Source organism: Quercus robur, chromosome 10 (assembly GCF_932294415.1).
Source record: "Quercus robur chromosome 10, dhQueRobu3.1, whole genome shotgun sequence".
In the NCBI taxonomy this organism is placed as follows: domain Eukaryota; kingdom Viridiplantae; phylum Streptophyta; class Magnoliopsida; order Fagales; family Fagaceae; genus Quercus; species Quercus robur.
This window is the reverse complement of record NC_065543.1, coordinates 50,629,644-50,654,220: the sequence shown is the minus strand read 5'-3', so window position 1 is coordinate 50,654,220 and position 24,577 is coordinate 50,629,644. Positions and strand designations below refer to the sequence as shown.

At 36.3% G+C, this 24,577-nt stretch overlaps 3 protein-coding genes and 1 long non-coding RNA gene across 4 annotated transcripts; 2 read left to right on the top strand and 2 right to left on the bottom strand.

The window, feature by feature from the left end:
* Nucleotides 1-437: 437 nt before the first annotated feature.
* Nucleotides 438-1,487, top strand: LOC126704304 (uncharacterized). Its single transcript, XM_050403303.1, has 2 exons — nt 438-575; nt 708-1,487. Exons 1-2 carry the CDS (start codon nt 438-440, stop codon nt 1,485-1,487), a joined length of 918 nt encoding a protein of 305 aa, XP_050259260.1.
* Nucleotides 1,488-12,710: 11,223 nt separating this feature from the next.
* Nucleotides 12,711-13,967, bottom strand: LOC126704303 (uncharacterized). The gene is made up of 2 exons (XM_050403302.1): nt 13,635-13,967; nt 12,711-13,475 (listed from the first exon to the last, which is right to left on the bottom strand). Exons 1-2 carry the CDS (start codon nt 13,965-13,967, stop codon nt 12,936-12,938), a joined length of 873 nt encoding a protein of 290 aa, XP_050259259.1. The 3' UTR covers nt 12,711-12,935.
* A 161-nt stretch (nt 13,968-14,128) lies between these two features.
* Nucleotides 14,129-16,328, bottom strand: LOC126703109 (uncharacterized). Its single transcript, XM_050402027.1, has 3 exons — nt 15,104-16,328; nt 14,799-15,024; nt 14,129-14,697 (listed from the first exon to the last, which is right to left on the bottom strand). Exons 1-3 carry the CDS (start codon nt 15,596-15,598, stop codon nt 14,243-14,245), a joined length of 1,176 nt encoding a protein of 391 aa, XP_050257984.1. The 5' UTR covers nt 15,599-16,328; the 3' UTR covers nt 14,129-14,242.
* A 2,076-nt stretch (nt 16,329-18,404) lies between these two features.
* Nucleotides 18,405-19,590, top strand: LOC126702375 (uncharacterized). The gene is made up of 2 exons (XR_007647737.1): nt 18,405-18,534; nt 18,640-19,590. It is a non-coding gene; the product is annotated as an uncharacterized LOC126702375 (long non-coding RNA).
* The last annotated feature ends 4,987 nt before the right edge of the window (nt 19,591-24,577 follow it).

Below are 24,577 nucleotides of genomic sequence, written 5' to 3'. Positions count from 1 at the left end.
ATACCCCTTGGCACGACCCTTGATGGTAGAATGACGGATTGTAATTTTCTTGCTGCAGAATTTGTTCCATTATTGCAAGAAAGTCACATGGCAACAATTGATCACCTCAAAGATTTCATTAAAGCGAAGTATTATGATTATAAGCTTTATTACTATAAGATATGGGATGCGAAACAAAAGGCTATTGCAAAGATATTTGGGGATTGGAAAGAGTCTTACCAAAGGTTGAGAAAGTTGTTGTTGGCATACTTGGATTAAGAAACTAGCACCCGATACTGGTATCACACCATACTCAAGGAGGAGTTCGGTGATACATTATTGCGCTATGCATTTTGGGCTTTCGCTCCATGCATTGAAGGATTCAAACATTGTAAGCCAATGATCAATTTTGATGGGACCCATTTTTTTGTAAATATCGAGGGGTGTTGTTGATTGCAATGGCCACCGATGCCCACAACAAGGTTTTGCCTCTCGCCTTTGCCATTGTGGACAAAGAGTCAGGGCCTAGTTGGGGGTGGTTTTTAGAATGCCTCAGAAATTCACTGGGGAATGTGATAGCAGATAAGGACATCTACGTAATTTCTGACTGACATAAGGGTATTCAAAACGCAATTGCAAACTGGCCTAGAGATGATCATGGATGAGTATGAGTATTTCATAGATATTGCCTTCGACATGTTGCTAGCAACTTCAACACGCATTTTTAGGATGCCACTTTAAAGTCATTGGCCTTGAAAGCGGGGTATGCTACTCAGGAAGCTAAATTTGAGTTGTACATGCAACCTATCAGGGAAGCCGAGATCGAGGCCCTTAGGAAGAAGCTGAGAATCGAGCGACAGGAAAGTGAACCCGACTCATCCATCATGCCATACATATATCTAATGAAAAAGGATCTAGACATATGGACCCAGCTACATGATGGTGGATACCGTTATGGGGCTATGACAACCAAAGTCTCGGAGTGCTTCAATGGAGTACTCAAAGGTGCCCGTGGCTTACCCATTGTTGTAATTGTTGAATTCACTTGGAGCAAAATTGTCGCGTATTTCCATGATCGACACAAAGAAATTACTCATGATCTCTCGAAGGGCAAGGTATGGAGTAAATATGCCTTAAAAATCTATGATGCAAATCTGAAAAAGTCAAAAACACACCAAGTAAGGGCGTTTAATAATGTCCATGGTATATATCAAGTAATGACCGCATACAACATCCATAGCTCTGGAGGGGGACACCATAGTCATGAAATAAACATAGCGGCTAGAACATGTGGTTGTGGAAAGTGGCAAAATCGAAAGATCCCTCGTTCACATGCAATTACAGTTCTTCAGTACTTGGGGCAAGATGCGACTAGATATATTGACCCATGTTATAGTTTGGAGAACACCATTCGCACCTACTCACATGCATTTGCGGTGCCAAAGTCAGAGTCATTGTGGAGGGATGTGGACGGTCCAAAGTGGGTGCCTGACCCAGACCTGTTGTAGGCTAAAGGTCAACCTGTGAAGTCTAGGATACAGAATGAGATGGATGGGGTCCAGCAAGAACCAGGAAGCCGGAGGCCATATTTTGACTTGAGGGAGATTCAACAAAAGCAAAGCTGTGGACTGTGTCATCAACATGGGCATAATCGTAGAAGATGTCCACTTTCCCGTGGGGCTTCAACAAACAGTAATGATCCAAACTAGGTAAGTGATGCTTTTATATAAAATGCCATGATTGTCTCAATTAGCCAAGTTGTGTAGATTAGTACCATTGTTTTGGCTTTTGGTATCTAACAACAATATTTCAATTTTTGTCAGTCATGCAGATACTCGAGTTTGGAATGGCATTGTAGATGTATATTGTGGTTCACTTTATTGTGTATTCGAACTTACTACTGGGTTGTATTGGCACAATTTTTTTATTTTTTTATTTTTTGTTTATCACTAAATGCACTTGTAATCAAAGTATTCAATATCCAATGTACCTGTTTCTAGATTGTGATAGTATGAATGTTTAATTTTTTTCTTTCAATTAGTTGTTAATCATTTCCATTCTTTTCCCCCTCTAAAACATGGTATTGGGTTGTGATTTATCATCAAAATAGAAGTTTAATTTTTTACTTAATCATAATATTTTAACCTATTGGAAACTAAAGGAGAAGTTTATATTATGAAGGATTGACATTAGTTGGATATTGCTTGTATGTTTGTCATTGTTTGATATTCTTTCCTACATTATTTTCAAACATTATTAACTTGAGGCAAAGTACTTTGTGCCAAGTACTCTAGGTGACTGCATTTCATATGTTGTGAACTCTGAGATCCTAGAGCATTGATACTAAAAGAACTTGCCTATTGAAGAGACATCTTACTACGAAAGGGTAGGGCAAGCTGTATAACATGAGTCAACTTTAAGTGACAAAGTTAAGGGGAATGTGTAATCAAGAAGCGAGATTGCTAGACTGTGGAGGGAATGTGTAGTCATGAAGCAAGATCTAGTAGAAGTCTTGTCATTATGGCCTTGTAATCAAAATGTATATAGTAATAAAATTTTGTTCTTTTTTGGATTAAATTTTTTTTCTTGTCTACTTCTTTGATCAAATTTTTTTTTTTTTTTTTTTGCCATGTAGAAATTCTCTTATTTGCTCTATTTCTATGTTTGGTGTTTCTGCAGGATTGAAAAAAAAAATCGAGTTTCTAGTCCTCGAGTACTGTGTAGAACTCAAGGTTGTAGTCATCAAGTATAACTCTGTTTTATGAATGGGATCTCTGCCTGAAAACTAGAATTGTGCCAACTCAAGTACTAAATGTAGAACTCGAGTTCATAGGAGTCGAGTTCTAAGTAAACGGAAATTAAGCTCAAAGAGCTCGAGTTTTGTTTTTTTGTTTTTTTTTTAATAAAGCCTGGCATCAGGCCCTTCTGTGATACACCTGCCAGTATTCTCTCAAGTAACAGGAAAACTGAATCTAACCATGGAGTGAATTCTACCCACTTCAAGACAAATGAAGAGAATTTTTAGATACCATTAGATTCAAGAAAATTAATTCTGAACTTCACTTAGATAGTCTCCACTAGACAAATTGAAAAAAAAAAATCCTAATCTAGATTAAGCATAATAAACAAGCGTACTTGAAACAGAAAGACACCTCTAGGTTTTCAAATTCCTGGCAAGTTACAATGACGACAAAGAAATAGTCACTGAATAATGTTATAGCAAAGCATAGTTTGATACACTTTCACTAGTTTACATGGAGAAACCCACAGAAATAGAATTATTCTATAAGCTATATATTGAGTTCAAAGCTACACGTCTGATTTCTGGTCTACTAGCAAACTCTTTAATGATACCATGGTTCAAAAACATTAAATGACCCACAACAATGGATAGCACTTCTTCCTCAAGATCAGCACTCTACTTGTGGGGGTGAGTGTAACTCAACTACATGCTCATTCTTGACATGCACATCTGGCTATTTTACTTTACTCCTAACAACTGAAGATCCTACAACTGCGAGGGAGGATGGTGTAATGGATGAAATGTGAGTAAGGCCCGTAGTCATGGGATCTGTATGCAGTTCAGGATTGGGCATGAATGACATGGAGTCACTATGGGGTGGTACATGGTCTATATGACCAATGCTGTATGAGGGGGATTGAGTGTGCATGACAGGAAGGGTCTCATTGAAATCAATGCCGAGATCAAAGGATGGCGAAGTAAGTGAAAGATGAGCCGGGTTAGAAAATGTACGTGGGGTGGATGAAAGGATCTCGAGGTGAGAAGATGCATGAGCACTGGGTACAGGGATCTGAGCAATACGTGGAGGGATCTCTGGGGAAGGAGATGCATGTGGAGGTGGAGGTGGAAGGAACTCTGGGGCAGGAGATGCATGTTGGGGTGGAGGGGGATCTGGCCTACTGACAACCTGATGGGGTGCAACACGCTGACCATGGCTATGGCTGGCAGGAGTTGAGCTCGTGCTTGGTTATCCAATATCTTCTAGCGCTTCTGGATTTGCCTCATCGGTATCTTCCAAGGGAAGATAGGCAACTAGATGGTGAAGGTGATCCACTGCCTTCAGCACAGCTGTAATCTGCTTGTACTCAAGACTGCCTACAACATATCGCGTCAACATCTGCTTGTGATTGGCAACCTGCATGTAAATAAATACAATTAGTACATCTAACACAAAAATTGTAATTTGAAACAAAATTTGGAAAGAAAGATTGAAGCAATTACCGTAATAATAAGTGCGGCACTAGTGTGGTCAACAAACCTCCAAGTGACCCTATCATACCAGCAAAAGTATGGATGAACATTCAACATAGCACCCTTTAGTCGTGCTCCTTGACATAGTAATTGTGCTCTCCTATTCCATACTTGGATATGGCCAAGATGTTTGGCCCTCCAATCCACTTTGGTCTTCCCCCTCAGGTCTATGGCATGAAGGGCATCGTCAATATCAACATCTTTGGGAATTTCTTGTACCATCCCAAACTGACGAAGAACACGATCCGATGTATGTTTCTCTACTAGCCAAAAACATACAAGCGGCACCCTCGCCATCCACATGTCCCGTCCTGCGAAATAGAACGCAAGCAGGTGGCCTAATTTGGCTTCATATGGTTGCCACACCACCTGATATAGCCAAAAAAAAAGGCAGCACATTATGCAATGTTCCATTATTTTCAACTATGATATATTTTACAGTTATAACAATATACACTATTCATAAACATTACAAGAAACACAATTTGGGTACTTGGTTGGAATGCATAGAATCTAGAAGCTGACGGTATCGAACCAAGCAGATTTCGGCGAGGCTATTCTTCGTGCTTACGATGGACACCCACCTACAATTAAGAAAGAGGGAGTCAATATCTACCAATTATGCAATCTAATAAAAAAGAAAAAGGAATTGTATGCTAATGGAAGCTTAAAAGAATCCACACTGTTTATTTTTCTTTCAAGTACTACTACAATACTACATAAGCATCCTTAGTTGTAGAATAATACTTGAATAATGCTAAGTTCAATTATTATTTTTATCAACTTAAGTATTTGGGACAAGTAGGTCTAGACTTCTTTATCCGAAGACATAAATTTAATTGGTGAGAGAAAGGGAGAGAGAGAGACTATAATAAAATGTTTTTTTGTTCATCATTCAATGATTGATCTTTTTGGCACGCTAGCTCACAAAATAATGATTACTTCTTATAGACTAGCAAGAGTGAAAAAAAAAAAAAAAAAAAAAAAAAAAAAAAAAAAAAAAAAAAAAAAACTTTATTTTATGAACCCCAAAGTTGACAACAAACAGAAGGAAAAACAATGAAGTTTCATAGAAGATTATCCAAAAGCGTTGATTACAAGATATTGGGCAATGGTGTCAGGGATTCAACAGTTACATTCACTCACCTAAGGGCTTCAACAGATCACTGCAACCATTACATTATAGAGAGAATTTAAACCACAAAGCAACCAAAAACTTGACAATGGCCCTCAGGTATCCAATAGGTAGCAAAACCCACAAACCAAATTACAATAACCAATCAACTCTGGTATCAAATCATGCACAAACTTACAAGCACAAAATAGCACTTTCCAACATATGGCATGTACGTCTAACCACTCAATTAATATTGTGGACCAATATTTAAAGATCTATTTCAAACACTGTCCAATAAGTAAATTGTAACACCACAGATTCTAAGTAAATTATGGATCCATTTGCAATAGAGAATCGGTCAAGGAAGAGACTTACTTAATGGACAATGGAGAAGGTGCTAATGGTGGGCCATATGCATCATCTGGTGGGAGGTCCATCCTTGGGCACAAAAAAGGGAATCTAAACCATGCCCAATACTGAACCAGTATCAAGGCCCCACCAATTTGACTGGCACCTCTGTCGGTTGCCTTGCACAACTCTCTGTACAACCATGCAAGGCAAGCGCTCCCTCAATTGTACCGAGGTGGATTGCAAAGGTCCCTCAACATCTGCAACCACATTGTATGCACCCTATCGCCAAACTTGTCAGCAAAAATTGTGTCCCCTAGGAATGCTAGAATATAACACCATGCATACTGATGCACAGCATTCTCTGCTGCACCATCGGGCAACCCTCGGTCAACTTTTTCAAGTAGCTTGTTAATTTGGATCCTTTGTCCTTGAAGCATCACAAGATTAGTAACAATTCCAAGCATATTCTGACATTCAAGAGCCGACCCTAAGTCACAAGTTCCAACAATTACCTCACCATCAATTGGAATCCCCAAAAGAACCTCCACATCCTGTAATGTGATCGTCATCTCACCATGTGGTAGGTGGAAGGTGTGGGTTTCAAGCCATCATCACTCAACAAAAGCCGTTATCAAGTTATGATCAATCTCTCTAGATGGGGTCCTATGCAGCCCCTCTAATCCAGCTCTCTTCACAATGTCGAGGACGCGATCATCCACCATTAGGCGTCATTTTCAGAACTCGTCATTACGACCACGACATTTCAGTGCCCCCAGATCCTGCACATGATAGAACCATGGTGATGAGATGCAATATGCCATAACCTGTGTATATATGATTGTAGCTATTGTTCCCAAAAAAACAATAATAAAGCAGTTATCAAGGGAAATTAAAATATCATCCCAAAAAAAAAAAAACCAACAACAACAAGAAAGGGAGAAAATAAAAGGATGCAATGCAAGGGCTTGAGGTAAGGCTTGAGGCAGAACAAAGCAAGGAAGAGTGGGATAAGCAACCAATAGAAAGCAAGAATCAAAAGCAGCCAATTAATTTGTGTTTGATATTTCCTCTCTATCGTACACATATTGTTTCACTCCTAAATGCATATTAACACACACAAAACATAGAGCATACTGATTCACATTTGAGCGCTGACTATTACATACCAGTGTGTGCAAAGTGTGTTTGTCACACCAGTTGATTGTTGGGTTACACATGTGAGTGAAGTCCCACATTGAATAAATATGAGAAGAATGAGTGGTTAATATAACATAATTGAGTACATACCCATTGGGGCTTAGGCCTTTTGGGTTAAAGTGTGTCTCTATATGTTATATTAATTACTCAAGAAAGCTCTCCAATGTGTTTATCTCCCTAACAAGTGGTATCAGAGCCATGTTGGTGTGCGGCGAAGGTGGTGAGGTGTTCATGGTCCCTACCCAGCGGGGACAGAGAAAACCTAAACGGCCCACACATAAAGATCCTGGAGAAGAAAAAAAGAAAAAAGCCCAACAAAGGAATATTGCTAATGGTGCTAAATAATGGTGTGGTGCGAGGTTCCCATGGACATGGACGTACGAGGTTCCCATGGATGTGCGTGCAGGGTTGACACGTGGTTCCCATGGATGGCGTACGAAAGACCCATGGATGACGCGCTGATGAAGTGAAAAGCTCATTAGGCAATGGGGAGTGAGTAGGACTTGTTCATGGCCCACAAAGAGGTCTTGAAGCTCATAAAGAGGCAAACTCACACGTGAGAGGGAGATTTGTTGGGTTACACGTGTGAGTGAAGTCCCACATTGAATAAATATGAGAAGAATGAGTGGTTAATATAACATAATTGAGCACATACCCATTGGGCTTAGGCCTTTTGGGTTGAAGTGTGTCTCTATATGTTATATTACTTACTCAAGGAAGTTCCCCAAGGTGTTTATCTCCCTAACATTCATTTCAAGTATAATTTTGAAATTGTTCATTCCAAAATTATAATTTAAGGCTGTGTGTCTGTATGTGTGCAACAAACCTTACAAACAACATAAAAAATCACTCTTCCACACACAAAATGGCAAAACACATGCACACCACACACACACACACACACACAAAATAAATCTTAAACCCATCACACACTTTCAGACATCCTATTCAAACCAAGCTAGTTCACAGCCATACCCATACAGAAATCCACACGTTCCAGAAAAAAACACCCAAACTTAGTTGCCTAGGACCTCCAATCTGAGAGAGTTGATCTACAATAGGGTATATGGGCATTTTAGAGAAAATAGACTTAGGTTGGGTTCAATTTTTAGAGTGATGCCTAGTTTGCTAACTCCAACTCCAACCCATTCCGAAAACTGATGCTTAAACACAAAATCCTATTTTAAATAAATCTCAACCCATTCAATCAACAAGCTCCTCACACTAATCCTATTTTACTTTTATAAAATTTTGAAGTGGGGAATGGCCAAATGGGGACCCATAGAGCTTAATTTCAACTAGACCTTTGTGAAAATTTCTATCATGTCAACTATTCCTTTTTTCAATCCCATCTTGGAGACTTTGACAAGTAAGGGGGAAGAGTATAAAGTATAAAGTATATGTAATTTGCCAATTTATTTTTTTATTTTCTTCATGTCCAAGGTTTTTTTTTTTATCCCTTACTAGAAATAGAAAATGAATTGAATTCGACATGTTTTTTAATAAATTTTTTTGTTGCACTAAGCCACTGACATTGAAGAATACATGATAGGTGGGCTTTGCACCCAATATAACCCTATCTAATTTACCACTAGTTTTGATGTGCTATAGAGGCCCAATTAGTGATGGGCATGAATTTGTGTAACCTTTATGTAAGGGTTTGAAGACTGATAGTGAGAGTTTGAAGAGTGATGAGGTTGAGAAGTGGCACGGCACGAGGTTTGAAGGAGAGTGAGAGTTTGAAGAGTGAGAGTGAGGGTTTGAAGAGTGATGAGGTTGAGCAGTGGTGTGAGGTTTGAAGAGTGAGAGTGAGGGTTTGAAAAGTGAGAGTGAGAGACTATGAGGACTCAATGTGTTTGAGTGAGGGTAAGGGTTTGAGTGATCTGTTGAGTGTGTTTGAGTCTGATGTTTTGAGTGATCTGGACATATGGAGGGCTGAACCGAAATCAAGTTCAAAAGGCTCGGTTTCCATTTAAACTAAATCGAGTCCTTTGAGCTCAATTTCCTTTAAACCAAAACAAGTCCAATGAACTCAATTTCCAGACCTACATGGATAGTTTGTCCACCTCAGCTGTTGGCGAAATGGGAAAATTGAGTGCAATATACTTGATTTATAACCTCAAAATCGAGTCCATTAGTCTCGATTTGTTAGATACCAAAATAATTTCAAACCTTGGCTCACTAATAAAATAGTTTGGCTTTTATAGTTATTTGGCGAAAACCACATTTTCGTCCCTACATTTTCACACGATTCCCACTTTAGTCTCTATCTTTTATTTTCACCGCTTTTAGTCCCTATTTAGAAAAACGCCTTTCATTTTAGTCCTTTCCGTCAATACCCTAATGGCAAAGTCCTACGTGGCCGACAGAACTATTAAAATAATAATAATAAATTTTATTTTGGCATTAAAAAATGCCACGTTAGCATCTAAATTAAAAAAATTAATTTATTAATTTTAACTAAATAAAAAATTAAAAACAAAATTAAAAACCAAAAATCACATGAATTGAAATCTACATGTGTCTTGAACAAGAACAACAAGAACACAAACTCAAATCTAAGAACACAAACCCAGAAATTAAAATCTAAAAATTAAAAATTACCAAACAGCCCCATGTAAAAGCCAAAAGGTGAAACAAAATAATCTTATGTTAGGTCACTTTGGTCAATCTGAGCTGATCTACAGCTTCAGCTACAAAATATATGAACATATATGTAAAAATAAATATATATTTCTTTTTTTAAAGGTAAAAAAATACTAACCACAACTTCCTTGATCTTTGATCGGACTAACAGCACCTTTCACCCTCCAATCAACGGAGTGAGGCAACTTTTCACTGACGTTAAGAGCGTAACACCATCTTGGGTTCTTTGACTTCATGACCCTTCTCTTAGGGTCAGACCTGGTGCCCAAATACTTGGCACAATACTCCTCGTTGGTTAAATCAGCAAACTTGTTCAACCCAACTTTGTATGTGCGAGCCTGAGAGTTGTGCTCATCAATGAACCTCAGGTTCTCCTTGAAGATCTCAAACCTCTTGTCATTCTCTCCAATCACGTTGTACACTTTTCCATGCTTTATGGGCCACGACTGAAGATCTCCATCACCTCAAATCTAAGTGTGTTGTATTTTTGGATTGATTTGGTATTTGGGGCTTTAGGATTTGATGATTTTGCTGGGTTTTAGAAAATGGTGATTTTGAGATTTTTTAATTTTTGGATTTTAATTTCTAAGTTTGTGTTCTTAGATCGGGGTTTGTGTTCTTGTTCAAAACACGCTTAGATCTCAATTCATGTGATTTTTAGTTTTTAATTTTTTTTATTTAGTTAAAATTAATAAATTAATTTTTTTTAATTTAGATGCTGATGTGGCATTTTTTAATGCCAAAATAAAATTTATTATTATTATTTTAATAGTTCTTTCTGCCATGTAGGACTTTGTTGTTGGGGCACTAACGAAAAAGACTAAAATGAAAGGCACTTTTCTAAATAGGGACTAAAAGCGGTAAAAATATAAGATAGGACCAAAGTGGGAACGCGTGAAAATATAAGGACGAAAATGTGGTTTTTGCGTAGTTATTTAAAAAAAAAAAATCCACAAATTTCTCTCAAGCTCTCTTAGCTCACACTGACTCTCTCTCTCTCTCTCGACTTTGGACTGTCTTTCACTCTTCTCTCTCACGCCTAGCATTCTCTCACAAAGGTAAACTCTGTTTTAATTTCTGTTTCATGGGTTTCTTTTGAGTTGGATCAAATAACTATGTTCTTAAAATTGTGATTTTATTGGGTAATTTCTTATTAATTTTGATTTTATGGGGTAATAACATGTTATTTGTGGGTGGGTTTCGAATCTAAGGGCTTTTTTTTCTTAAATTTTAAAGTTTCAAAGTATTGCTCATAACGTGTTTGATAAAGTGTTTGAGTGAGTCTAGATTGTGAACTTGCATAAATTTGTATATTGTAGCTATATATGGATTTGTGTTTCTTGTTTATTTTTATCTAAACACTTGCAATCCTTTTAGTTCATGATATATGGATGAACTATGGTTAAACCTAGGCTTTGTGATTGTTTATTCTGTGTGAGTTTGATTTTATGGTCAGGTTTTTGATTATTGGTTTGTGTTTGTGATTTTTATTGGGTAATTTCTTGTTTTTTGTGAATCGGATTTTGATTTGGGTTTTTTTTTTTTTTTTTTCACTAGAACTTTAAAGTTTCAAAGAGTTGTTCACAATGTGTTTGATAAATTGCTTGTTTGATTGTGTATGATCAAACTCACATGAGTTTGTGCAGCATCTCACTGTGTAGTTGTCTCTCTCTTTGCTTTTTTTTATTTATTTATTTTTTTATATGTCATCGTGAAGGAATCTAATGATTGAAACTAAACAATGAGTTGTTGGGAGTTACTCAACATCATGAAAGATTTTCATATGATTAGATTGTGCTCTGCTCTATATAATTAATGACATATAAAACACAACCTGAGATGCTATTGCATATTCACATGTCTTTCTGTGTGTGTCTCACGCTTCATTATCCAGGAGCACATTTTTTTTATATACTCTATTGCTCTAGTTGCATATTCACATGTGTCTTTCTGGGTGTGTCTCACTCTTCATTCCAAAGTTCCAAATATTACTTGATAAAGTATCAAAGTTGTATTTTTTTCTCTGTTCTTTGTCTTAGGTGTGCTATTGTTTACTTAACTCTGATTTTTCTGGCTTTTGTATGTCATTTTTTAATCTGATACTATGCTATCTCAACCATGATTCCTTCCTGAGCAGTGTGAAATCTATCACCAGGATATTATTTACTGTGTCACTTGCATAATCTTCCCCTTGTTGGACTTAAGCTATATAGTGCAAGTTGGATAAATTAGTTGTTGGGAACTGGTATACGAAAGTGCCTGTGCTTCACTTTTTTTAACATATTAGAATTTCTTCCTTTAAAAAGTGTTTAGATACAAAATTTGTGCCTCATCTGAATTGGACAGTTCTTGCTTTAGAGAGTTTTTTCCCTTTTAATTTTTTCTCATCTTTCCACTATTTTACTTAATGAGTGTTTTTTTGAATCTCTACCACACTGTATCTAGGAGTATAGAGTCAGGTCTATTAACTTTTTTTTTATCAATAAAATGTTGTATTTCAGTGGAGTCAGGTCTATTGCTGAACCCTTTCATATGCTCTTTCGTGCATTAATGTACAAGAAGATGGACTGCTCTGATTGATTCCTTTTGATTTTCAGCATGCAGGGTGTTGCTGATCATGTTTGTCTTGGTCTCATTCCAACAGGGTAGCTGGGTCACTGCTGTAAGGGCATTAAGGTAACTGCCAATACTCTGTATATGGTTCCATTCAATCACTTGTTTTTTTTGTTTTGTGGTCCAAAATGTCTTCAGCATCCAGGAAATGTTTAAGACTGCATTACTTCCAATTTTTGTTATTTAGGGTGTGTTTGGTTGCTGGAAAACGTTTTCCGGAAAATACATATTTTCCGGAAATGCTAATTTCCGGAAAAGGAAAATGTATTCGGGTGTTTGGCTGTCTCGGAAATCGTTTTACGGAAAATTAATTCCGGTGTTTGGTTCGTCCAAATATTTTACGGAAAATACTTTACGGAAAATACTTTACGGAAAACGTTTTCCCATGTTTGGTTCGGAAAACACTTTACGGAAAATAATTTGGATCATTTTACGGAAAATGATCTAGAATCTGGCCCTAAAAAATCGTCCATCCTTGAATGATATATGCATGGAATTGGAGAAGATCAATGCTATATTTTGCTCTTATAGATAAAATTGAAGAACCTGCATTCCCTATACATATCTGTAACAATACAAAAATTGCAGCACATTTGGTTCAACATCAAACATAATCATTCGAAATACATAATTTGGGCAATTGTATCGTCCCAATAATACAAAAGAGTACATATATAATACATTGATACGTCAATATTAATACTACAATGTCTAGTTAATTCCTAAATCTACCATCACAGTCAACATGAAATAAGCAAATCAAATTTGTGAGAAAAAATAACCATCTAACCACAACTTCCTCAACCTAGCATTCTTTGCTAAAAATCCACGTGCCGTCTTCTCATTCTCACAAAGATGGTCGAAGGCAGTAGCGAGCATATCTTCGCTATATCCATCCGCCATCATAGCCATTACCTCATTATACAAAGTTGTGTAATCTACCGGGCCCCGATTAATTTCTTTTAGAGCGACAGCTATTTCCTTCAGCTGACCAGACAGATCAGTCAGCACACTATCATCAGCAGTAGAAGCTGCACGCCCTCTTTTGCGGGACTTGGAAATTCCCGACCCAGTGGTGGATGATTCATTTACGTTCTTCCCCTTTTCAACCACACATTCATCCACATTATCTGCCACAAACTCTGCACTATCCCCATTATCCCCATTATCTGGCTCATTTTCGATATCCACTCCAGACTTAGCAAAGGCACCTGTGGCTGTATCCTTCCCCACCACAATCGCTAATTCATCGTAAAACTCAATTTTTTTGTTCAGATACTCGGCATGCTTCCGATGTGCCTATAAGGGAGAAAAGAACGTATATAATAATGCAATAATAACTTCACTCATAAATTCAATATAAAAGACTTTGCAATAACAATGACACTATAAATTTCATATAACATGCAAAAACATATATTATTATCTATATTAAGAAAATATAGTTAGAAGCCATACCATAACTTCTTCTTGGTAGGTTTTAGCGTCACACGTTATCATTTTCAGATTTTCGTCCCAACCGAATCCACTCTTCTTTCTAAGCTCTTGAATAGTTGCCCACATGGACCTTAGAGTCCGCATCCGGTTCTCCACAAATACAGGGTGGCACTCAACCCCGAAATGGGCCGTTATCTCCTTCGCTACAAGAGCAAAGGAGCCGGCCCTAAAAGTATTAGAGGGCTTATTGCCCTTTTCAGCCTCCTCTGTTAATATCTTTAGCATCATCTCATGCATAGGTGGCAGCCACCTAAATTGCTTGCTGCCGCTAACTTTTTCCTTACCCTTTGACATTACTACATACGAAAATAGTATAGTGAGAGTAGCATTCAGTAATTACACTCGGAACATGAATAACAAATCAAACACACATACAACCACGCTTATGAATGTGCACAATAGAACGGAACATGCTAACTATGGAAATGACAATGTAATACCATCAAATAACAATGTAATGCTAAAAATACTTTTTCATTACATCACCAAAAGTCTATATTACATACATTGTCTTTAAAAAAAAACAAAAAGAAAAAACACATTACAATCATAAAAATCTAAATAAAGTACTACTCTCCACTCCTGATATAATCAGACCACATGGCTTGACATATCTCATCTCTCTTAGCATTCCATGATCTACTATCTTCGACGGACTCCCGACGAGACTGTGTTTCTTCTTGGTGGTCACTAAGCTCTACTTGGTTCATTGCATCTTCCATAATATGGTCATTTGGTTCAACCCCCATAATGTGATTATGAACCACACAACACGCTAACACTACTTTCACTTGGGTTGGGAAAGACCAATATGGTTCTGCATCCAACACTCGAAAACGTTTTTTCACCACTCCAAACCCTCGCTCAATGGTAGTTCTCAATGAAGAGTGTCGGAGATTGAACAATTCTTGCGCATTCTCAGGAGGACGATCACTAAACTCTTTCAAGTGATATCGTACACTCCGATACGGTGACAATATTCCATTTTTATTACCATACCCAGCATCACCAAGATAAAATTTACCTACATATATTAAAAAAAAAACCAAATCACTACTATGTTTAGGAAAACACATAATATTTATTAAACTAACAAACCAAAAGGGTGAAGTAATCGTGTAATACCATTGGGAATTGAAAATCCCCCTGGCCTAGCAAATGCATCATTTAATACACGTGAATCATGTGCACTGCCTTCCCATCCAGCCAACACATAAGTGAACTTTAAGTCGAAACTAATGGCAGCTAACACATTTTGCGTGGTTCCATCTTTGCGACCACGAAATCTTCCTTGTATTTCAGGTGGCACAGATGCACGAACATGTGTACCATCTATTGCTCCAACACAATCCTAATTTTTGACAAACATAATGGTTTAAAATTACATAAATCTTCACAAATTACAAAAACACACAAGTCGCAATATTTACCTTAAAATATGGGTAAAACCTTCTGCTATTCCTTATCTCTGGAGGTGTATCTTCGCTACGCAGTCTTATTAGAGCTCTATATAATTTCAGGACCCCCCTAAGGACAACTTTGAAGTATCTATGAACAGTCTCAGTTGATCTATAGATCCGACCACCCATTACACGAAACCTCACATTATGACCAATAATGTGCAAGAAAATGAACACTTGCTCCGTAACAGACATGTGAACAGTCGGACGTACGTGCTCCCCCTCAGTGAGGGCGTGACATAAGTGGTGGAAAGCTATAGGCTTCATCCTAAGTTGATTCACACAATGTCTCTCACTTCCATGCAAAACACTATTTATGTATTCCTCTCTCTCGGCGGCATGGTTAACATAAGGCGCCCTAGGCAGATCTCTACGTCTACGTCGTAATTTCTTTAACAATGCAACCCCCACAAGGAGGACAGATGCAACTGATGCAAGAATTGCGGCTTTGGTTTTTTTCTTCATCTAACAAAATCACAAACATTGTAGTCTAAGAGATATGTAAACAAGTATGCTATTCATTACACCATAAATAAAATCAGCCACAAACATATAACATCCAAACCATCACATTGCATTCTATTTACACTATAACAATACCATCACATTGCATTCTACACAGAACCCAACTAACCAAATTCTAATAAAAATCACAGCAAAAACCAATCATGCATAACCAGTCAAGCCCCAAAAGAGCTTACAAAAAAATTCAAACCACAAAGCAATTGGGAATAACCTGCAATCAGAAAAGCCCCAAAATTGATATATGCATCACCCATAAATACACAGTTTCATAAACCAATCATTACATTTCATATGCATAATCCACAAATACACAGTTTAATCAACAATGGATAATTGAAAAGATTAATAAACCTGCAATCAGAAAAGTCCCAAAATTGATATATGCATCACCCATAAATACACAATTTCATAAACCAATCATTACATTTCATATGCATAATCCACAAATACACAGTTTAATCAACAATGGATAATTGAAAAAATTAATAAACCTGCAATCAGAAAAGTCCCAAAATTTTGGTATACATTACCAACAAATACACAGTTATAAACAATGTATAATACAAAAATTAATATTCATCAAAAAAATTAATAAACCTGCAATCAGAAAAGTCCCAAAATTTTGGTATACATTACCAACAAATACACAGTTATAAACAATGTATAATACAAAAATTAATATTCATCAAAAAAAAAAAAAAATACAAAAATTAATAAATAAAAACATGTAAAAAATTATATAAATATTTATATAAATAAACTGTTAGTATTTTATAGTGTGGATCGGATGTGAGTGGATCGGTGAGGTGAGTGGATCGGTGAGGTGAGTTTGAGCAGTGCATTTTCTCACCGTGGGTCTGCGGCGTTTGGCGCGGTGGTCGTCTGGCAGAGGTCGGCGTGACCGGTGTGAGGTAGATCGGAGCTCGGCGTGAAGGGTGGCTCTCGTGCTTTCTGTGTTTGGTTGGCCGGATCGGAGCTCTGGGTGGCTGGATCGATCGGCGTGGTCGGATCGTTGGCTGTCGTTGAAGCTATAAGCTTCGCTCGTTGGCCGGATCGGACTTCGTTGGCTTCGATCTCGCTCTCGCACTTCTCGTTGGCTTCGATCGACTTCGTTGGCGTCGATCTCGATCGTTGGCGTCGAGCTATTCCGCGCTTCGATCTCGTTAGACGGCGTCGATCTATTCCGCACGATCTCTCTCTCTCGTTCGATTTTTTTTTTTTTTTTGGTTCTTTCTCTCTCGCTTATGTTTGCTGTTCTCTGTGTTTTCTCTCTCTCTCTCTGCGTTTTGCAAGCCACGGAAATGAAATGAAGTGAAAATGAGGGCAGAATTTCATTTCCGTGGTCAAGGCTTCAAATTCTGGTCAACAGGAAAACGATTTCCGGAAAATAATATTTTCCTCCAGAGCCAAACGCCCTATTTTCCAGAAAACGATTTCCTGAATTCGTTTGAAGCCGAATCAAACGCACCCTTACTTTTCAAAATGTTTAAAATTTCTAAGTATCCTTTCATTGCATTGTTTCTTGTTGCTGTTTCATTTTGTAGTTTGAAACGTCTCAAATGTCCAGGAAATGTTTCAAATTCTGAACAACCTCAATGTTAAAACTCCCATTCCTGGCTTAGGTTTTGTTTCCAAATATACATTAATTTCCATGAGATTCTTTCTTATCCAAGGCATGTGTAGTAGAATTTTAAAGTTTCAAAGAGTTACTCACAATGTGTTCACAATTTGACAATTCGGTAGTTTTTACAATCTCCAGGACACTAGATTTAGCATCTTAGTAGTTTGCATTCTTTTATGCCATTGTACTAGTTGTAACTCTTCTTATTTCATTTTTTGGCTAATTGGTTGTAAAGCTAAATTGCCTATTTGTGTGTTCAATTCTAACTAATTGGAGTTTTTTTTTTAATGTTGGTTAGCTGTCTTTTGTGCAATTTTGATTATGTCATTCGCTTTTTGGCTTTAATTAATGTCAGCAGTTGGGAAGGGTTAGTATATTAATCTCAGTTTCTACTGCAGCAATGATGTTCATTAAGTTATATTATGGTGATACTTTTATTTGTCTTGTAAAGTTGTTGATGCTGGCTATGAAGTTGTTTCTTTTATTTGATTTTAGTTTTAGTCATTACTATAACCATGAAGTGGCATTTCACTAGCAAGCCAAATACTTTCTAAGTTTTATATTCTTATATAATAAATTACACAAAACACACTGAATTGTAATAGCTTAGTGTATTTATGCATATCATGGATTGTAATAGCTTTGTTGTCATGGGATAATTTTATTAGATGGATAGACAAGAGAATAAAAGGAGACGTGTATTGCGAATTTGGGAATGGAGACGTGGATTATGGGATTGGGAATGGAGATGTCGAATGGCAGTTGCTTATGTAGTTTGTCTTGTTGCCTATTGGTTAATACTTCGAAGGAGGCCTCAAAGGAGACAAGTAACTTACTTAGTACTTTGAGTTTAGAAAGACGAAGCATTCGCGATGAACTAATGAGAGAGATAATTGGAAATAAAAAGTGTCGTGATATTATACACATGGGGCCTGGAGCTTTTTTAGATTTGTGTGACATGCTACGTAAAGAAGGTGGCCTCCAACCAACACGACGAGCAACAATTGAAGAACAAGTTGCCAAATTTCTTTACATATTATCACATGGTGTAAATCATCGGGAAATATCTTTTTCTTTTTCTTTTTTTTCTTTTTTCTTTTTTTTTTTCCGTCGCTCTGGTGAGACTATAAACCGTTATTTCCATCAAGTATTAAGATCTGTGATACAACTAGAAGAGACGTTTCTGAAACAACCTGATGGATCTCAAACTTCAGTAGAAATACTCAATAGTTCTAGGTTCTTCCCATATTTTAAGGTAAATAAATAAATAACATTATTATACTCTAATAGCTTAATTGTGGTATATATAAAGATTTTAATATATAGAAGTACTCAACAATTTTAGTTCTTCCCATGTCAGGATTGCATTGGGGCAATTGATGGAATGCACATTCGGGCAAAAGTTCCTATTGAAGATGCACCAAGATATCGTGGTAGAAAGGACTACCCAACACAAAATGTGCTAGCGGCATGTACATTTGATTTAAAATTTACATATGTTTTGCCTGAATGGGAAGGAACTGCGTTAGACTCAAGAATTTTAAAAAATGCATTAAGTAGACGCAATAAGCTAAATGTCCCCCAAGGTAATTTTGTTAGAAAAAAAAAAATTAGCCATTAGTGTATAACAACATAATGATGCATGTCATTCCTATAGGTAAATATTACCTTGTTGATGCTAGATTCATGTTGAGGAGCTCACTTCTTGCACCTTATAGAGGAGTCCATTATCACTTAAAAGAGTATTCAAGAAATCCACCGCAAAATCCTAAAGAGTTATTCAACCTTCAACATGCATCCTTACACAATGTGATTGAAAGAGCATTTGGAGTCTTGAAGAAAAGGTTTCCTATAATAGCAAGCTCAAATGAGCCGTCTTACGGAGTTCCAACCCAAAAATAATAATTTTAGCATGCTGCATTTTGCACAATTACTTGATTGGTGCAGATCCGGATGATAGAATTCTTCATGAGGTGGACGAAGAAATTTTAAACAATCTTAAACCCCATGAACAGCTTAGTGCGCAAAGAGAGAGAAATAATGATGATGCTGCCTAATGAGAGATTTTAAGAAACTCAATAGCAACTGATATGTGGAGGGATTATAAATCCAACCCAACTTGATGTTATTCTAAATTTAATAATTGTAGACAAATGCTTCTAGTGGATTTAGAACTATGTCTTTGTTTTAATGGGCTGATTCTCATTAGAATTGTTTTATTATTTAATTCTCTTTTTATGGACTTAGCATTTTGTATATGATACATTTAATTTGCTTGGGATAAACTATTGAATGAGTTTTGATTGTGACTTGAGAACGTGTTTCTTCTTGTGAGGTTTGTGTGAGACTTTCCTCTTTAGTATGCAAAATGAATTATTCCTCTATATTGTGTTAGAGTAGCACTACCACAACAAGTTCCAGTTTTTTTAGTATAATTTTAATAAACTTCATTCACTGTGACAGTGGCAATTTGCAAGTAAACTTTCTTTTTCTATTGTTTTACATTATGTCTTTGTCCTTTAAGTTGCATTGGCAACCTTTTGCTTTAGACTTGCTTACGCTTGCCTGCTTAGTTTTCTCTACTTAGTTGTGTTGGTAAAATGAGCTTTTATTATTTCAACCATGGATAATATGTAAATATGGCATTTTACAAGGGGGCCGCACTTGGAAAGCGGGAGTTGTTGATAGTGAATACATTTTTCGTAAGGGCATACAAACTTTGGGTGGGAGTGGACTACAAGCAAAAAAGGTCTTTCTTTGCCTTCTCTCCCATTTTCTAGTTGATAGTTCTTTACTTTTGAAACATAAAAATTAAATTATTTCTGTTTCCAAAACATCTTGTCTTAAATTTTGCAAGTTTGTTTGTTAAGTTTTTTCGTTCAATGGGCTGGCACATGACAAGCTAAATTTGATGGTTTTGTTAAATATATTTATTTGCTCAAATATTTTTTTATAGGTTCAAATATGTCAGAAAAAAGGACTATTGATGATGTGGTTAAGAAAGATAGAGAATATTGGACAGCTATTATGGATGATGTGCTTATTGATGCACTCTTGCATCAACATCATCTAGGTAATAGAAATGGTTCAGTCTTCACCACACATGCCTATGACAATATTGTGAAGGAATTGCAAGAAAATTTGAAAAACCAATAGACAATCAAAAGGTGAAAAATCGCATTAAAACCATCAAGTATAATTGGTCAGATTGCTATGATGTGTTTAAGAATGGATTGAGTGGTTATGCTTGGAGTCCAATCACCAAAATGTGGAATGCTGAACCGGAAGTTTGGGAAAGTCTAATCCAGGTTTGTCACTTATATTCTAGGAGTTCATATTGTTTCTTGTGGTACATTTTAGAGGCTGCTGTGTAGATGAGGTCCCTTCTGTTCTAATCTTATGTTAAGCTTCCTCTTTACCTATTATAAAACAATTGTGAAGGAAGTTTTTGTTAGTGACTATCCTCTGTCCAATGCTAGACTCTGTTCTTCGTACTAAGTGTGGACTAGCATTACACTATTGTGAGTTTGTTATGGTATTGGCTTAATGATGGCGATGCATCTGGTTTGGATATAGTGACGTATTAAGTTGATTCACTAGTGACCCTAGAATTGGGGATGTGAAAGAAATTAATATTCTGGGATATTTTAAAACATACTATGCATTATGTTTTGAATTATAAATGTACTTGTTTTTTGCTATTCATAATACAAGGAATAAAAGGATGTCTAGTAATAGAAAACATATTACTATGATACAGTCACAAAAGAAGTCTTGTGAAAAAAAGGTAAATTAGTAAACGAATATCAACCAACTGATCACATGTTAACAGACCCCCTTACTAAACCCTTTTCTTGGTGGGAAAATTAGTGAAACCATGAGAGATATGGAACTGTTATAGTCTTGATTGAAACATGCTCTCACACTGATGTCAATTAAGTGTAACTTTGTAAACTGAAACTTATGTGCATAAAAGTTCAAGGCAATTTAATCAAGAATTATCCAAGAAGTACGAACGTGAAAGTTTCATTTCCAGTATATTGCATATTTAAGGAATAGTTGAGGTAAGTCTAATCCTATTCCTACTAAACACTCATATCTAGCTAATACACTGTAATTCCATAACGAGAAAAGTTGGGTACATTATCCTTAACAAAGCTCATAGCTTTTAATGTGGAGTAATAAAGTGGTTATGGATGCTCTTGATGATTTTGCCTTCGCAAGTATGAACCCTTATATACTATGAACATTTATTCTTTGAATTCTCAAACTTAAGATCAATTTTTAATCCTCAAGTGAATCCACGACCTTAAGATTAAGGTTTACTCCTCTTAATACTTTAGGCTCATTGAATGATATTCAACCCAAGGTCCAAGGTGTAGTCCACCTATTGGCATGTGTTATATAATACCTGAACTATTCCTTAAATATCAAGTGTTATATAATACCATGAAACACATGTGTTATATAACACATAAGGTGTAAAAGAGGATCAAACCTTGATATATATATATATATATATATATATAACCCATGATATATAAACGGTTACATCTTGGCACCTTTGATATTGTGACTTTAGCTTTGTGTGTAATGGGCTATATATATATGTGTGTGTGTGTGTGTGTTACTTTGTAGAAAGATATTTCTAAGGATTAATAGAATTAATAGCTTTGTGTGTAATGGGTTTGTTTTGTTGTCATTTTTAATAGGCTAAACCTAAAGCAAAAGTGCTTAAGAACAAACCAATTCCAAACTACGACAAATTGGTTGAGCTATATGGAAAAGATAGAGCAACTAGGGAACAATCTGAAGCTGCATCGGAGATGAGGCAACGGTGGGCTACTTCAACCGGAGAGGGCTCTATGGAGAACATTGAAGATATTGACCATATAGTTGCTCAAAATGAAGTTATTTTGGAGAGCTGTGATAATGTGGGTGATAATAATATGGGTGAAGCCTCCTCAAAAGCTAAAAAGAGAAAAACATCAAAAAATGAGGACATGGAACAAATTATGGGAGCAATTCAGGATTTTGCTTTAGCAATGAGAGAAGGAAATTTAATTTTTGAGAGGAGCTTGGCACGTCTTCCCATTCCTGAGCAAGACGTGTTCCATCCCTTGGATGAGATAGGAATTGATTCTAGATTGCAAATGAGTTCTTATCTCTATCTTATTAAGAATCCAGATATGTTGAGAGCTTTTATTGGCTATCCAGTAGAGGAGCGCAAGGAGCTATTGTTCACAATGATATCTGATCCTTAAATTTCTCTAACAGTTAGACAAGTAAATGTTCCAAGACAATTTCAACTTCTAAAAACCTTTTTCAATTGATCTCTGAACTATAAACTCTTGGGATTAATTTTTCTTTGGCACCAGCTTGTGTTTATTTTTAATTTTGCTTTCTTAAACAAGTCTGTTAGCAATTACAGATATGTGAATTCAGGTAGAAGCACTTCAATAACTCTTGATCATTAGATAGATCATATTGATATTATTGCTTAGACATCAGCTAAGGCTGTCTGGTGAACTTTGCTGAGTTACGCTGTAGTTGACTAAACTTATCTGATTTGTATACACTCTTTTTTGATTGTTGGATAGATCATATTTATACTCTTTCTTAGACTGATGCTAAGGCTGTCTGGGGAGCTTTGCTGCATTACGTTATGGTAGGCTAAACTTGATTTTGATTTATATATGCCCTATCTTGATTGTTGCTAAAATCATCTTCTTCCTCCTTTTTTCTTTTTAATATATCATCTTCTTGATTTGATGATATGTTCATAGCTGATGATTATGAGAAACACAAACTTGGCAAAGCATGCTGTTAATGTACGAGTCATTGACCAGACTAGTTGGTGACCTTTGGCTCATGTCCATGTTGTCTTATTTATGTGACAAAACATTTGTGATGCTAAATAGTTCACGGTAACCTGAAATATTATGTGCAAAGACATGAGAATGGTAGTGAGTCCCCTCAATCTTGTCTTCTTGTCTTATTTTTTGAGTTAATTCACAGAGTCACTCTCCTCTCCCTAACTTTTTTTGTTTTTTGGGTCTCAATTCTTCTCCGAATCCTCAAAAAATTAAATTCATGTACTAAGCAAAATAAAAAAAATATTAAAAATAATAAAATAAATTAAAGAAACACTCAAAATTCAATATTTTGTTGATTTTTTCAGTAAACAAACAAACCAAACATTTTTTTCTTATTTTAATTATTATCAATTAAGGATGGTTTTTTTTAGTATAATAAAAAAGCAGAAAAAGTATTTAATCATAGACCAATGTTGATTATTTAATTCACGTCAAAAAAAAAAATTATCAAAAAAAAAAATATTGCATGCCATAGTCATAATTATTTAATCTAATAAATTAATCATAGATCAATGTTGCAAGTCCATTTTCAAATAGGGGTAAATTTGTCTATTTAAATCATTTCCTCTTATTTCCATCCTAATTTTTAAAACATCCAAACAAGAGGAAGGGCTAATTACTCATTTCCCCCTTACTAATTTTAAAAACATCCAAACAAGGTAGAGGATAACCATTCCCCTCACTCTCCTCCCCACTACTCTCCTCCCACTCTAAACTTCCAAACAAGCCATAAGTGTAAGGAGAAATTTTTTTTTACATTTGCTCATATAGTTTGTTATGGTGCTACATAATAAAAGTGATATTATTAGTAAACAATATAAGGCTATGTTTGTTTCACATGAAAACCAGTTTAGGAAATTATTTTACACCCTTGTGTGCATTTGGTAGCTCTGGAAAATATGGTCAAACGGAAAATTTCATACACGTTGACTGTAAAATACCCCACTAAAAGTGTAAAATCGTTTACGGTCTCATTTTACCTTCAACAATTTTTTGGACTACACACCCGAAGAGAGAGACTGAGAGAGAGCTCAAGCACACTCCACCTGAAGTGATTCCCAAGCACATCGTCACAGGTCAAATCGTCGTCCTCATCCCCTCCACGTGACAGTGAGTCCTCTATTCGTCTTCCTTCCTTTATTTGCTTGCTCAAACCCATCTGTTCAAACCTGTTAGGTTCTAACTGTTTAGAACAATTGGCAAATCGTGAACACAAACTTGTCTAGATATAGATTTTAGAGTCTATATATTTTATTAGACAATGCTCAAGGTGATTCAAGTCAAGATTCAAGAATATACAAGCTGCAGGAAGAAGACTTCATATTCTGCCTGGTTCGATCGATCGAAGAACAGGCTCGATCGATCGAAAGTCGTATCTGCAGAATTTTTATTAAACCCAAACAGCAGTTCAAGCCCATTTAG